At 38.0% G+C, this 14,450-nt stretch overlaps 1 protein-coding gene across 6 annotated transcripts in view; it reads left to right on the top strand.

The window, feature by feature from the left end:
* The window catches only part of HIVEP1 (HIVEP zinc finger 1), an 86,263-nt gene that overhangs the window by 25,363 nt on the left and 46,450 nt on the right, over nucleotides 1-14,450 (top strand). Inside the window, exon 1 of one of the 6 annotated variants that reach the window (XM_081014578.1) lies at nucleotides 9,456-10,090. The exons of the other annotated variants lie outside the window; for them this stretch is intronic. Coding sequence (XP_080870704.1) covers nucleotides 10,054-10,090 — 37 coding nt within the window. The 5' untranslated portion in view covers nucleotides 9,456-10,053. Of the gene's footprint in view, nucleotides 1-9,455; nucleotides 10,091-14,450 lie in introns of those variants that run through there. 6 annotated transcript variants of the gene reach the window in all.

The following is a 14,450-nucleotide window of genomic DNA, read 5'->3' as shown; positions in this document are numbered from 1 at the left end:
TGCTGTGCCGCCACCGCGCGAGTTCTGTTCTCATCCTGAAGCAAAGTTCTTAACCCGAGGTACTATTTCTGGGTTAGCGGAGTCTGTAACCTGAAACGTTTGTAACCTGAAACGTCTGTAACCCGAGGTACCACTGTACTGAATTTACTCTGTATGTGGAGCTATAATACTGAGTTTTTACCTAATTTTATTTGGAAAGTGCAAAGTCTCTCTTGGGAGCCTGAGCAGACTTTCCCCCCTTATACGGTGTAGTAGCTTGATCTGAAAACAAGCATTTTACAAGTTGACAAAGCAGGTCGCTTCTTTTCAGATTTTTCTTCCTTCCAAATCCTTCCCCAAGTTCAGTTAGTAAGAGTATGAGCTAGGATATGCTACTGTTCTTTTTGGCTCCATCTTGGGCACTCATGAAACCTGTACTTAGAATGGCTTTGTTAGCCATGGGTACTGAATTTTATTTTATTTTATCCTTTCGATCAGCAGTCTTAGCAGACTATTTCTTTCTTCATACTGCTGCAGTATTTTTACCAAACTCAACGCTAGAAATATGAACAAAGCTGATTCCTGAGGCAACTAAGCACCAACATTCTGGGAAGCTGTAGGCTAGGGCCAGGATTACTGGTGGTCAAGAAATGAGAGACAAGCAGTAGTGATAGTGAAGCCACCATAAGATTTTTTTCGGTATCCATTCATCTGAATCCATTGCCACATTGTAGGTGTCTGGCAAGACTCCAGCTTGTCATCTCCTGGTTTATCCCAGCCAAATCAGTGGGGTATAAATAATAAAATATTATTATTATTGTAATTATTATTATTATTATTATTATTATTGATATGGACTGTGATTTCATCACATTACTGTGTACAGTCGGACTTGAAGCATTCCATGCAAATGGCTGCTTCCATATTGTATCTTTGCCACATATCATCAAATTTAGTTCTGTATAAATTCACCCAAAAGGTTTATGTCATTATGACTTGTATCTAAATGTAGGTAACTCTTGTAACACCTTGAGTAAAAGGTTGTTGGCAAAACAGTGCGAGTCAGGCCGTAGCACAATTCCTAAATCAAGTAGGGCAGAGGAAAAATCGGCATCACTCAGATGTTTTGAAACAAACAAAAATGAATGTAATATCCAATGTGGTTATGATGCATGCAAATTGAGAGTGTGAACTTTTTCAACTTAGTATGTGCTTTCTGGAAGACAGCTCTTAATAGCATTGAAGTCACTGATCAACCTTTGTGATCTACCCTTATAGGGTGTAACTTGCAAACTGTCAAACCAGTCATCTGCAAAACTGTTGGAATATGCTTCATAGCATAAGGTTACCAGATGTCCCCGTTTCCCGGGGACAGTCCCCGGATTTACAAATCAGTCCCCTGACAAAATCCTATCATTCCTACTGAAGTTGAAAAGTGTCCCCGGATTCATTGAAAAAAATCTGGTAACCTTATCATAGGAACATAGAAGCTGCCTTAGAGCAAGTCTGACCAATGGTCCTTTTAGCTCACTGTTTCTTACAAGCAGCTGTTCTCCAGGGTTTCATAGAGGTCTTCCCCAGCCCTACCTGGAAATGCCAGGAATCAAGCCTGACATCTTTTGAAAATAATGTATGTGCTCTATCTCTGAGCTTTAGCCCTTTGCCAATCTTCCTTGTGTTTTGTATCTGCTTTTAAGGATCAGCCTGCATTTTACATCATTGTAGGAGCTTGGCATAGCACTTTGCAGAGTCTTTATTTCCATTATCTGTTGCTTCTGTGAAACACCAGATAACTCTTTCTCTTGGGTATTTATGAAAAGCACTTGCTTAGATATTTATCACCTTGGTGCAATTTGAGAGTGTCTTACATTTGTATTTCTTGTTTTATAAAGCAAGGCTTGTTTCACTGATTTCTCCTGTTCTTTTAGCCTGAGGGTATTTGGTAGAAGCTACTCATACTAATTTCTGTAGTTAGTGGGAGGAGTACCTTGAGCTTTACTGGAATCTTAATTTAATAGACCTCTTCCCATCACTGCTTTCGTTTTCAAGAAATTTGGACGAAAGGACAAAAGCACACAATTAGACTAGTGTTTACTAGTCAACCAGATGAAGTAGTGGAGCAGTACTTATGGCAGCATTTCTTCCAGCCAATTAAAATATAATGTCACACAGACATATACATCTGCTGGTTGGTGAAAACCGAAAGCTGTTTTTAGTAGCATGACTGTGTTCTCTTGTAGCACCTGAAACTCTGGCAGCCCAGATGCAGAAGAGTAATGGGGAACCTGTTCAACTATGTGGACTACACTGGAAATATAAACTAACTTAAAGACTGAGGAACGCTAGAAGCAGTAACTTGCCTCATTTCAAAGGCAAAATTGTAGACAATCACACCTACAGTGTATTTCTTAGTACTGTGGGCATTGCAAAGCAATAACTTGTTTTGTCACCAAATTTGCGAAACAGTCTCCAGCCTTATGCCTTGAGAAGCAAGTATTTGTATAGCTTGTGGAAAATGTTGCGCTCAGTGCTGTTGTGTTCAGTTCTGTGTCAATTTTAAGATTTATTGCATGGAACAGTTCTTTTTTCAAGTAGAAAGTTATACTTAGAAGAAAATAGGCTGCTAGCAAATCAAATGTTCCAAGAATTGGCTAGGCTTGGTGCGATTAAAATATTTGGGAAGTTCTGTGTATTGATTGAAGGAAAGATGGCCAATGCAGAATGAAATATTTAAAATATGTAATATATTCTTTAAAGAGACTTGCTTAGTGTGTTAAGCATGCAGCTTCTGATTATTGTTCTTGGATCCATACTATGGAAAACAAATGTAAGAATCCAAATTCTTTCTTTCTGTATACTGTATTTCTGTTTGGGGATGTTTAATAGCCGGTGGACCAGAATTTTCAAACACTTAAGTATTTTGTGTCTGAATAATTTAAATGTCTTATAGCTGGGTCTGAAATTCCATTTGACTCTGGGGTGGACATGGTTGGTTGTTCACCAGTCTGCCCTTTTTATATGTAAGGCAGAGAAGTGGGTAGAGGGTGGGATCTGATTTTTAAAGAGGGTGAGTGATACTCCAGTGGGAGCTAGGATGCGGGGGGGGGGTAAGGTTCACCCCCCTCAAAAGACCCCTCATGCACCCCACTGCTATGTACTGTTGGTATAGTAGAGATCTTAACTGACCGGACAGGTTTTTATTTACTTTTGACCTTTAGAAAAGCCTATCATTATGTTGGAGGGAAGGGATTGCCTTGGACACCAACTGCAGTGCTATCCTGCCACTGTATAAAGTGGTTTTATGTTTTTAGTTTTTAAACTGCCTTGACAGATTTACCTGTAGAAATGGCATTAAAATATTGCAAATAAATACTAGTAGGAGCACCATCTTTTTTATTTTCGTAAAGAGTAGGAGGGGAAAGGGAAAACAGTACTCAGTAATTATATATATATATATATATATATATATATATACACGCATTGAAGTTGAGCTCCTTGTTGCAAATGTGGTTACAGCCATTGATTTCTGGAATGCCTGATGCTGACAGCATCTAATTCAAAGGAAAGTCTGAGGGAGCCCTAATGTTAATGTCATTGTGAATCATAGAATGTTAGGTACTGCAGGCATGAAATCTTTCATAGCAGCGAACAGTATCTTAAAGCTTCAACTGCTCCTGGTAGTGCTAAGTGTGTCTATATTAGATTGAAAGGATGTTTCTGGGTATGACTTTGTCTTTTGTACCAGGTTGTGATTAGTTTTTTAAAAAAAATAACAAACTGAATATTCTTTATTAACAAGTTTTTGTTTTTTGAGGGCTTCTGTTTCAAGGAAATAGCTAAAATGCAATATCTCCTAGCTTGGGTAGCTCAGTTGGTTAGAACATGGTGCTGTTAATGCCAAGTTTGCAGGTTGGATCCCGGTATGGGACAGTTGCATATTCCTGCATTGCAGGGGATTGGACTAGATGATCCTCAGGGTCCCTTCCAATTCTGCAGTTCTATGATTCTATGACTATTATTCTTAGAAGTCAACAGCAGCCTCACTGTCAAGCAATTGACTTGACTCCTTAAATGTTGTACAGCTGTTCTGGGGTAAAAGTTTAGTTATAAAAGCAAGGTCTAAAAGATACGGGTTGTGGGGGGCAGGGAGAGACTGTTTTAGAAAGGATTTGCATAACAGGCGGAAACAGTATTTACATGGGACTATCAAAAATTGGGCCCAATATGTGATAATTCCATGCACCAAGATTGAATGGGGCACAGGCTTCCAGCCTAGGCTCATCTTTCATAAACCTTGCTTCTTTCCATCAAATTCTTAAGAATCTTCTTGAGCTTCAATCTTGGGAGCCAAATAATAGTTCTAATGTCCCATGACTATCTTATATTCAGCAACTGTTGGGACATCTGCAGAAAACTATGGGTTATTTTAGGACACAGCTGTGTGGCTATGGTGAAGAAGTTCAAGAACCCTAAAGTCAAAGTCTGCTGGACTGGCTCATTCATCTCTATTGTAACAGCTTCCTCTTCTTTATCCACAATTTGTTTGTGACAAATTGATGTTTCCACATACTAGCTCTCCATTGGCAGAAAATTTAACACCATCTTTTGGGCAAGAGATTACAAGAGCACCTCCAGTATGGTTAAGATATTGGCAGATAACGCAAAAATTCACCGGAAGGCATTTTCACCAAACAGCTGTTTTGACAAAGTAATATTGTAATGAATCATCATATGCTATAGCGAGGAAAGATAAATTTGTTTTCCTTCTCAGAAGTTATGTAAAGACCAAAAGTATATGGTTTCAAGGCTGCTGGAAACAATTGAGAAGGAAATTTAGCAAAATTATACAGTTCCTCTTGGTATGGAGTGACTTGGCTAAGTAGGTGTATATGCCCAAGGCAAAACTTACTTTAAAATGTAGAGTTGTTGGGATGCTAAAATTTATAGACATACCTATATTTTATCTTAGATAGTGCTATCCTATGCATGTCTACTCAAAGTAAATTCCACTGATTGCAGTAGTGTTTAGTCTCATTTACCTGGGAGTAAATCTCATTGAACTTTATAATTAAAATTGGGATTCAGCATCATTGAACTCCTGTGGGATTTACTTTCAATTAAGCAATGCATAGAATTGTGATCCAAAAACGCAATACACTGACTAGAACCTATTATGTATTCATGAAAGCATCACCTCCTACAACTGCTATGAATCTTGGACTTGCATTGGCAACATATGTAATCTAATTTAATAAATATGCTTCTATTGAATGTGCAGTCCTCCTGGTCTGCTTTTTGCTTCCTTCTACCTAATTTACTTCATGATTTGTATGAATGATCGTGCTTTGGGCCAACCAACTATTTAAAGATCTTTGGGTAGAACTCTTCATCAGGCAGAATGAACATTCTTCCTAGCACAAAAAAGTTGCAAGACTGAATGTGTATATTTTCATACTTTAAAATTGTTCATTTAATTCTGTGTATCTATGCTGATTTTTTTCAAACAAACAAATGTTGGTCCAGTAAAAGATGCCTTATTTGCTGATTCTGCATCACAAAACCTTTTAGTTCTTTGTGTGGAGTAGACAATGTTTCATGGCCTCAAAATAACTTTATAAAAGCTTTATATATTAAATATTTTAAAGCCTGCAAGTAGAACATTATTACAAATAAATGCAAGAATTGTCAACAGAAGCAGAATAAAACAAAGCAGGTTTTATCAGTAATACATTAATATTTGTAATAAAGGGAGTAGAGTAAAAACACCAACATTGATTTCTTTTTATTTTTTAGCAGGCTACCAACCCATATAGTTAAGGGTATGCAGACTCTATCAGCATGAGTAAACTTTGCTCTGAATATGAAGCAACAGAAGTTTGGATTTTTTTGCCTTCCTGTTCTGAGGGCACCATCTGTTCCTGGCCTGTTAGGATTAGGCCCTGTTGAATGACCTTCCTTTCTGTTTGGGATAAATGATAATGTAAATAGTGTGTTAATGGATTTGACCATTCATCTGAACAGAAGCGCATAACTCTTTTCAGTTTATGTTCAGAAGTGGGTGAGAGCTTTGAAATCTTCGATAATAAGGTGATAAACTTTAGTGATGATAAAACTTGTCAGTGTCAATACATGAAGTTGTCAATACAATGAAAAAATATTCTAAATGGGATTTCTCCACCTTACAATAATATTCATTAAGATAGACTTCAACAAAGCAATAATAATAGATGATACTGTGGATATCTGTATACTATGTCAGACCTGACAGATACTATGGTAAACTGTACCTGCTTGCCCTTTTGTTTATGTGTTGTTTGAAGTACTATGGGGGTTGTATTCTTTCACTTCAGCCTTTTTGACTTTTTAATCCCTCCAAGTTCAGATTTTAAGGAAAGACCCATTGCCAAAGCTATCATAGTAGTGGCTTGCAACTCCTTGGTTGAGTAAATGTAGAAGTGCTGCACAGTTGAAGCAGGAGAGCCAGATAGGGAGTGAGAATCTGGTATCCAGCATAGCACAGGGTTGCAATTCCTGGTCAGGAACCACACTGCAATACCCGTCTGCTTTCTTTATATTTTTCCACTAACTGGGGAAATGCAGCACAGTGTTATTATAACAGCTGGCAGAGTTAAAAGGAACAAGTGTTTAGGTGGGTAAATGGAGCACAGGTTAGGAAATTATTCCTTTAACTTCCTTTGTGATATTAAAATGGTGTTAACCTTATCTCTGTGAGAGTCGTGTATAAAGATGGGTGTTTGTTTAAAGCCTCTGTTTAGTGTTTAAACTGAGGGCAGTGATCAAAGAACTTAATTGTCCCAGAACTGAGGCTTAAGCATTTACTGCAGAATATGAAAGAGGTGAATTCAGAAGAAATGGCGTATTGAAGTGAAATAATGTGAACTTGAAGAGTAACAGCAGTCATAACTATTTTTCTTAACTGAAGAAGAAAACCCTAATGCTTAGGTTAAACATACAAGCTCGGTTGGTTAGAGCATGGCGCTGATAATGCCAAAGTTGCAGATTTAATCCCCATTTGGCACAGCTACATATTCCTGCATTGCAGGGGGTAGGACTAGATGATCCTCAGGGTCCCTTCCAATGCTACAGTTCTAGGATTCTAGGAAATTCTGTGTGTGTTGACATATGTGTGTGTGTTGAGGATTGTCTTGAAAGTGTCAAAACTGTACTTTCACTTATGGAGGAAAACATAACTTGCTGTGGTGTTCTAGGTTTCTGTTAAAATTTGGCATGCTTGTGTATCCATGTAGTTTGGGAGATGGATGCAGATTGAAAGCCAAGCGTTTTTCTTTTATATATATTTATGTACTTACTTGTGGTAGAATGCAGCTTGCCATAGTTGACCTGCTTAATTCATGTTGTGTCTGCCTGTGGTTTGGTGTATGCAAACTTTTCTTCCACGACATCCTAATATCTTTCCAGCTGCTGGAAACTGCATTTAGGAGCTAAATACTTCTGAACAAAGAGCTGACTTTTGAGTCTGACCTCACCTGAACCTATGGTGTACATGCTTCCAATTACTGTACATTCTTCTCCAAATCAGTTGTTTGGCCAGGCCATGTCTTCTCAGGTATACTGCCACCTCATGACTATGCAAGTTTACTTAGAAATATTCAGTGGGTTTTACTCCAAGGAAGTGCATACCATTGCAGTCGAAACTAATTCAATTATTGAGGAACCAGGAATGTTCATCCTGTTCTGCGGTAAACTATAATATAGATCAGCCCTTGGAAATGTGAATAGGATCTTAGATTAAGCTTCATGTAATTTGTTAATCAGATGACACACAGAGAGATTGCTGAGTGTCATCAGCATATTGAAAGTACTGGCACCGAAGCCATAAAAATATTTCATTTTTAAGGCTCCTTGCATCATGTGGCCACATGAATTTAAATCACATTCAAGCAATTCCACATGCATAACACCTTCATGAGTTTTCTTCAAATTTTAGTTTCTATTTGTGCACCTGTGGCCTGTCAAAAACTGTCTTGTGAACTGAATTGTGAGACATGGTGGGCCCAGTTAGTGCTGATGAGGCGGCACTTCCCCACTTCTGCCATATAAGGTATTTCTTAAAGGTAAAGGGATCCCTGACCATTAGGGCAAGTCGCAGACGACTCGGGGGTTGTGGTGCTCATCTTGCTTTACTGGCGTATAGCTTCCAGGTCATGTGGCCAACATGACTAAGCCGCTTCTGGCGAAACCAGAGCAGCGCATGGAAACACTGTTTACCTTCCCGCTGGAGCGGTACCTATTTATCTACTTGCACTTTGATGTGATTTCTAACTGCTAGGTTGGCAGGAGCTGGGACCAAGCAACAGGAGCTCACCCCATCGCAGGGATTCGAACCACCAACCTTCCGATCGGCAAGCCCTAGGCTCAGTGGTTGAGACCACAGCGCCACCCGCGTCCCTCAGGGCCTTTATTGTGGGTCAGTACCATGGCAGTTTGTTGGGTTAGCACCCACAGCCCTATTGATGTCTATTCAGAAGTATGTCAATAGGGCTTACTCCCAGAATTTCAACTTAAGTATGGGAATATAGGATCTTGTACACTGGACAACTTTGTCTTCTCTTTTTCCAGTTTTGTTCCTTTCTGCTTCACTGCCTTGCTTCAACTCCACCCTCACAAAAATGAAAGTGGTAAATAAACGAAATACTCATGACTAATAGGGAAAAGTATGGTCAGATAATGAGTGGCCAGATGAGAGCAGTTTATTTTCATCAGGTGAGAATGAACAGACTATCTTTTGTAGGTAAATTACAATGTGAATTGGGACTTCCCTCTCACTCCACATTCTATTTTAGGCAAATTCTTGTGAGAACATCTGATGTCTGCAAGTTCAACCTTTCCAAATCTGTTGCTCTCCAGATGTTCTCTACCACTCCCTGACCAGTGGACACACTGGGGCTGATGGGAGCTGGAGACCAACAACATCTGGAGTGAAATAATAATTCAGTAGGTGTTGTTCTGTCAAGTTAAAATATAAATGCAGTTTCTGGTTTTGTGCTTTGAAATCTTTTAACACACTATAGTAGATTGTATTAATATTATAATCACACATAAAGGGTACAACATATTTGATTTGAAGCGCCTGGTACCCAAGTGTTTCTTTCAGGATGGGAAGTATATTTCTGGAAGCGTTTTGGGAGGAGAGTTCTTCCTCTTTACGTGGTTTATTTACTTTGAAAGTGCTTACAGCCCTAATTTGCAAGTATCTTTTGGTATGCTTTCTTCCTTCTGCTCAAATGCAGATTTGTGTGTGCATTTCCGAAGAAAACAAAAAGAAATAGACTGCTGTTTCTTTAAGGCAACAATTAAATAGGGAGGGGTGAGGGTAATGTTTTGACTGCTGGCATTTGTGGCCTCTTGGCAGTGTTTCATATTCCTTTCGCTTGCGTAAGAGGTGGACCGTCTCTACTGTAGCTACTGTTGCCATGGAGAGATAGCGGGGGAGGATTCCTAGGATCCCTAAGCCTGTGAGAGATTACGTCTTAGAATTGCTCTCCGAATATAGCATGAGATGTGGCAGGGCAATTCAGGTGTATTATGGCACTGATAATGGGGAATGACCTGTCAGCTGTTGGGTAATGTGACTGTTCAAATGCTCTATTGTAATAGAATATGGGGAAAGGAATAAAGGCGTGCATATGAGTTAGTTTCAAAAGGGAGAGGATTATGAATTGTTGTGTTGGTGGGTGTCTCTTAAACAATGTTGCATTCCTTGGGTAAAATGGAGAAGTTTGCAATATTGTGGTGGGTATAAGGAAAAGGAGAACACACCTATATTGCCTCTATCTTGTACTTGTTATAGATTTGGTTGTCACATGGTCAAACTTTAAAATCTGCAGATTTTACAATGATAGTTTAATTGTTTTCAATCTGGTAAGAGGCTACATTTGGTAATTGCCTATAGTGAAAGTTTTATGCTGTAATATAAGTGCACGTAACCTGAAATAAATCTCTATTTATGTGGAGGCTGTTAGTAAACACTATCTCAGTGCAGCAAATGTTGTGCCAGTCCAAGAGCTAGTCATTGAGGGATTTGTAGCATGAATGGAAGAAGGAACAGAGGAAGGCTTTGTCTGCTTTGGTAAGTTTTTCTGGTCATTTTTTGAATTCTTCAGTCATATACTTGGGCTCTGGCTGGGCATTAGAACAAGAATAGCTGTTGCTAATCAGATCTTTTTAAAGCTCTGAGTTCACCAGTCGTGAGTAAATTCTTGCCTTCAAAATTATTATGAGTCTGGAGGAATTATTTCCCTGTAACCTTTTTCTCCAGTAGCTATCTCTTGAAATAGTAACAGTAGAAACAACAACAGAACCATGGCCTTATGTATCTAAAATTAGTTAGGAATGTTTTTCAATTGTTTTGATGTTAATCAAAATCAGTTCTTCATATCTTGTGGCTTGGGCATTCCTGGGTATAACCTGTGAAGCATATGACAAATTCATACCACTTTCATTTGCTATATAAGTGAATGCAAAACACTAAATTAATCCTATAGCAATCAGATGAAAAATGGTATGGAATGGTGGCAATCGGATGAAAAAAGGTATGGAGTGGTGGGCAATAATCTTGAGAGCACATTTTACTGTACATTAGTTATAACCTTGTTGTTCCTGTTGGTGACAATTAATTGCCCAATCTTTTCCCAGTGTGATTGAAACTGCAGGTTAAGCATATTAGCTTTGAAAGACAGTTTATCCTGGATATAGAAAGCTTTTGCTTTCCTTACTACAAATATTGAGATATATTGTAGACAGCGCAGGTGTGATTTTGTGAAATGCATAGTGGAGATTAATCCACTGTCTATATATAAACAGTCACTAGTAGGACTTCATTGTACTAATTTTTTTTTAAATAGTATCATGCTGCTTGCTGACGAAACCTTCCAGTGCTCCATGTCAAAAGTGTTACTTGAATTTGTGCAGTGTGTATATGTAATATATAGCGAGGGAGAGTAACAAGTGTAGACTTCTGAAATTCTCTCGGTAAAATAGGTGGTATTTATAGCTGGAAAGAAGATGAATAAGATTCTAACAATAAATAAACAATAAATAAATGTTCAAAGTTGCTTTACTTTTTGCCCAGCCACTCCAGCCATATTGAAGATCTTAATAGACAATACTTCTAAAAGGATGAAATAAATGTTGACAAAGGTCCATGAATCTTAGCAAGAAGGTGGCTCACAAACTCTTTGATTTATTGCAGTTGTGTTATGCAATATTTCATGATCTAGGTAGTATGGAAGAGAAGAGAAGGAACAGTTTGTTTATGGTGGAATGATACAGTAAAGAGACTGAGATTATTAATAGATAATTGTATTAAAAGCAGAATGTATGCTTTTACTTGTCATTCAACAAGTTACTTAAGTAACAATCAGATTTATCTCTTCTGCAGATACTTTTTCAAGTATAAAACTAGTATTAGGAATATTACCATTTTAAATACTGTGGGGGTTGGTGCTTGGTGGTGTAATTCTTTCCAGCTATTTAAAGGTTAATATCCAACTGTTCTGCTTCAGTGATGTGATGGGGGATATTGTGCTGTAGTTATATGAAACATAGCACCACTTTATTTTTATTGACTAGCTCCTTTTTTACAGCTCCAGTTTGTCTGTTTTATATTGTTACCTTTGGAAGATTAAGTTTTAAATATAACATTTTCCAAAGCCAGGATACTCTACTACAACCCTTGTTAAGGACACACAGTTCTCTGATATTAGCTTTTCTTGGAATACATCTCTTGTTAAGTATTTTTGACTGAATATTAGCTAGGGTTATGGGAGTTATTTGGCAAATGGATCAAAATCAAGATTGTGTTACTTGACCTTAAAATTATTTTTGGCTGCAGCAGGCCTATGCAGCTGAAAGCAAAGAATGAATTGTTTGTTTGACAGTGACCTTTGACAGTGTAGGATTTCAGTAAATACTTCCTGTGGAAAGGAAGCAATGCATGACACATCTCCTGATTTAGTTCCAAAGTTCCTCTGAAGCTTAATGGATTTGTAGAAGGCCCTTGTCCATGTTATATATTTGAAGGGGTAGTTCTGCAGATCTAATTGAGATTGAGTAGCAAATAGTAAATTGTGAATTCTGGCATTCTAGCAGAACGTATTAGAACTTCATCTTAATTAAAAAACAACAACAAATTGTACCTAGACTACATGATGACCTAATGAAAAACAAATAATTACAGAGAATTTATTTGCTATAGTTTAGAAACAAAAAGTGCCTGGTTAGTGTTCCATACAAATATTGTCATCCTGCCATTCTCTAGGCCATTTTAAAGAAGCTAGAAATCCAGTGAATGAGTTGGAGGAGAAGAGTGAAAAAAATTGTATGATGTAAAAGTAATGAAAAGACTTAGACATATGTTGTAATAAACTGGGTTTTTTAAGCCCAATATGTACTGTTACAGATAAAGTTGGCATCTTCTTTGGCCATGGTTTGGCTTTAGCTGTGAACATATACAAAAGTCTAATATGAAATATATATTGCTTATGCAAATTAACATTGCTGATTATATAGATACACTGCTAATGAAGTGACAGTAAAAACAACAACAACCCACTCATCATAAACTGTTAAATAGAGGCAGGCATCCTGTTCTGTTCAGCTTAGCAATCAGTTTGGGCTTTGTTGCCCTTCGTATTTTTATTCTGTTGCCATTTGTTTTGTTCAGCTAAAGCTTAAATTTCAATGGTAACACTTATAAGTTGCATTAGAAAGATTACTACTTGGTAATCTGGAAATCAAATAGAAAATTGCATTTCCTTGAGGTCTTCCACTCAGGTTTGGGCCAGACCATAAAAATGCCCATCAAGAGTTGGAAGTTATGGGCACCTTCAATCTACTCTCATAGCCAGCTGTTTTCCACTCTATTGTCACATTTCATATACTGGACTACCAATTACTTTTAACTCCTTTTGTAACCATGAATGTTAAATTTGGTCATTCTGTACCTACATTTTCATCAGTTACAGGGGGAAAGAACCTTTTCAGGAGATTAGGATGCAACCCCCACATTTTGCAGATGTCTTCCTGAAGAAGAGCTCCTAGTCAATCATATTATCAAAGTCCACAGGACAACTAATAGCTTCTGCTGGCAAATTGTGCAGGTACTATGGTGACAGAGAAGGAGGATTTCTTTGCCTCCATTGCAACCACAGGGTAAGCCCTAAGGTTACCTATATTATCCAATATACCTATATAGAGGTATTACCTATATACCTCTAACCTATATTATCCAATAATTCCTGTTTCATTTGTTAGGAATGTTTTTAGTTTTAGTTCTATGTTTGATAAGTACCTTGAGTTTAATTTTTTTAAATAGAAAGGTAGGATATAAACGTCAAAGTGCATGTTTTCTCAGGAGAGCCTTTCCACAAGTGGATGAATGATACTCCTGTCACTAGCATCTTGCCTAAAAGATCACCTCATCCCTTACACACACAACTGATTGCTGCCTTGTGCAAGAGAGGGCATTCTGCAAATACCATCCTATTCAGGAGGTCTATTCCGTGTGATGTCGGAATCAGGCCCTTAGTGTGGCAGCAGCTATCCTTTGGAAACACGCCCCCCCCCCCGTAATGCATATTACACATGCATTTTTATTGCCTTTTCAGCACATGCTAAAAGTATTCTTCATTCAACAAACCTCTTAAAATCCTTATCCCAACTGGGATTTGAATTGATTTTAAGCGTGTGCTGTTGTTGTTTCAAAGTCTATTTATAAATGCAATTGTTTTAACTGTTTTTATATTTGTAACTATTTTATTTATATTACTATATTTTCAATCACTTTGAGACACTGTTCAAAATTGCCAGGTACCAGACACATTTTGCACGTGGCTATTGGCCACTTGTGACCAAGTGAAGATTCCCGGGTGCCAGGATGGCACCTGACATTTCCACCATCTGGAGGTGCATGCCTGGGGATCCTTGACTCTTTCCTGTTTTCACACACTAACAACACATCATTTAGAATCTTATCAGGGATATTTCAGTTGTATTGAAAAATACAACTTTTGAGCCAGCTGGCCTCAAAATGGCAACTAGACATTCCATTTGGTGATTGTTACCCTATTATTTATGATTTATTTGTTTATTAAATTTATATGCCACCCTTCATCCATAGATCTCAGGATGGTTCCCAACATAAAAACACAAAATACATAATAAAAACAAGAACAAACACACACACACAAATAACCTCCCTATCCCTTCCCACAAACACATTTAAAAGGGCATGGGAACCTAATCAGCCAAAGGGAGTGCCTAGGGAGTGACTACATCTTGGCCTTCTAGAAGCACGGGTAATTCAGTGGCAACTGCAACAGAATATTACCTTTTCCACCCCTGGAATTAAATGCAGTGCCAACACGATTCCTTCTCTTTCCTATTTCTGCCAATGGTAAAAGACAATCTGTACTTTTGAGTACAGAAAT

Source organism: Podarcis pityusensis (genome assembly GCF_964106645.2).
Source record: "Podarcis pityusensis genome assembly, chromosome: 7".
NCBI classification, from domain to species: Eukaryota; Metazoa; Chordata; class Lepidosauria; order Squamata; family Lacertidae; genus Podarcis; species Podarcis pityusensis.
The sequence above is the reverse complement of the archived record's forward strand: the minus strand, read 5'-3'. Positions and strand labels throughout refer to the sequence as shown.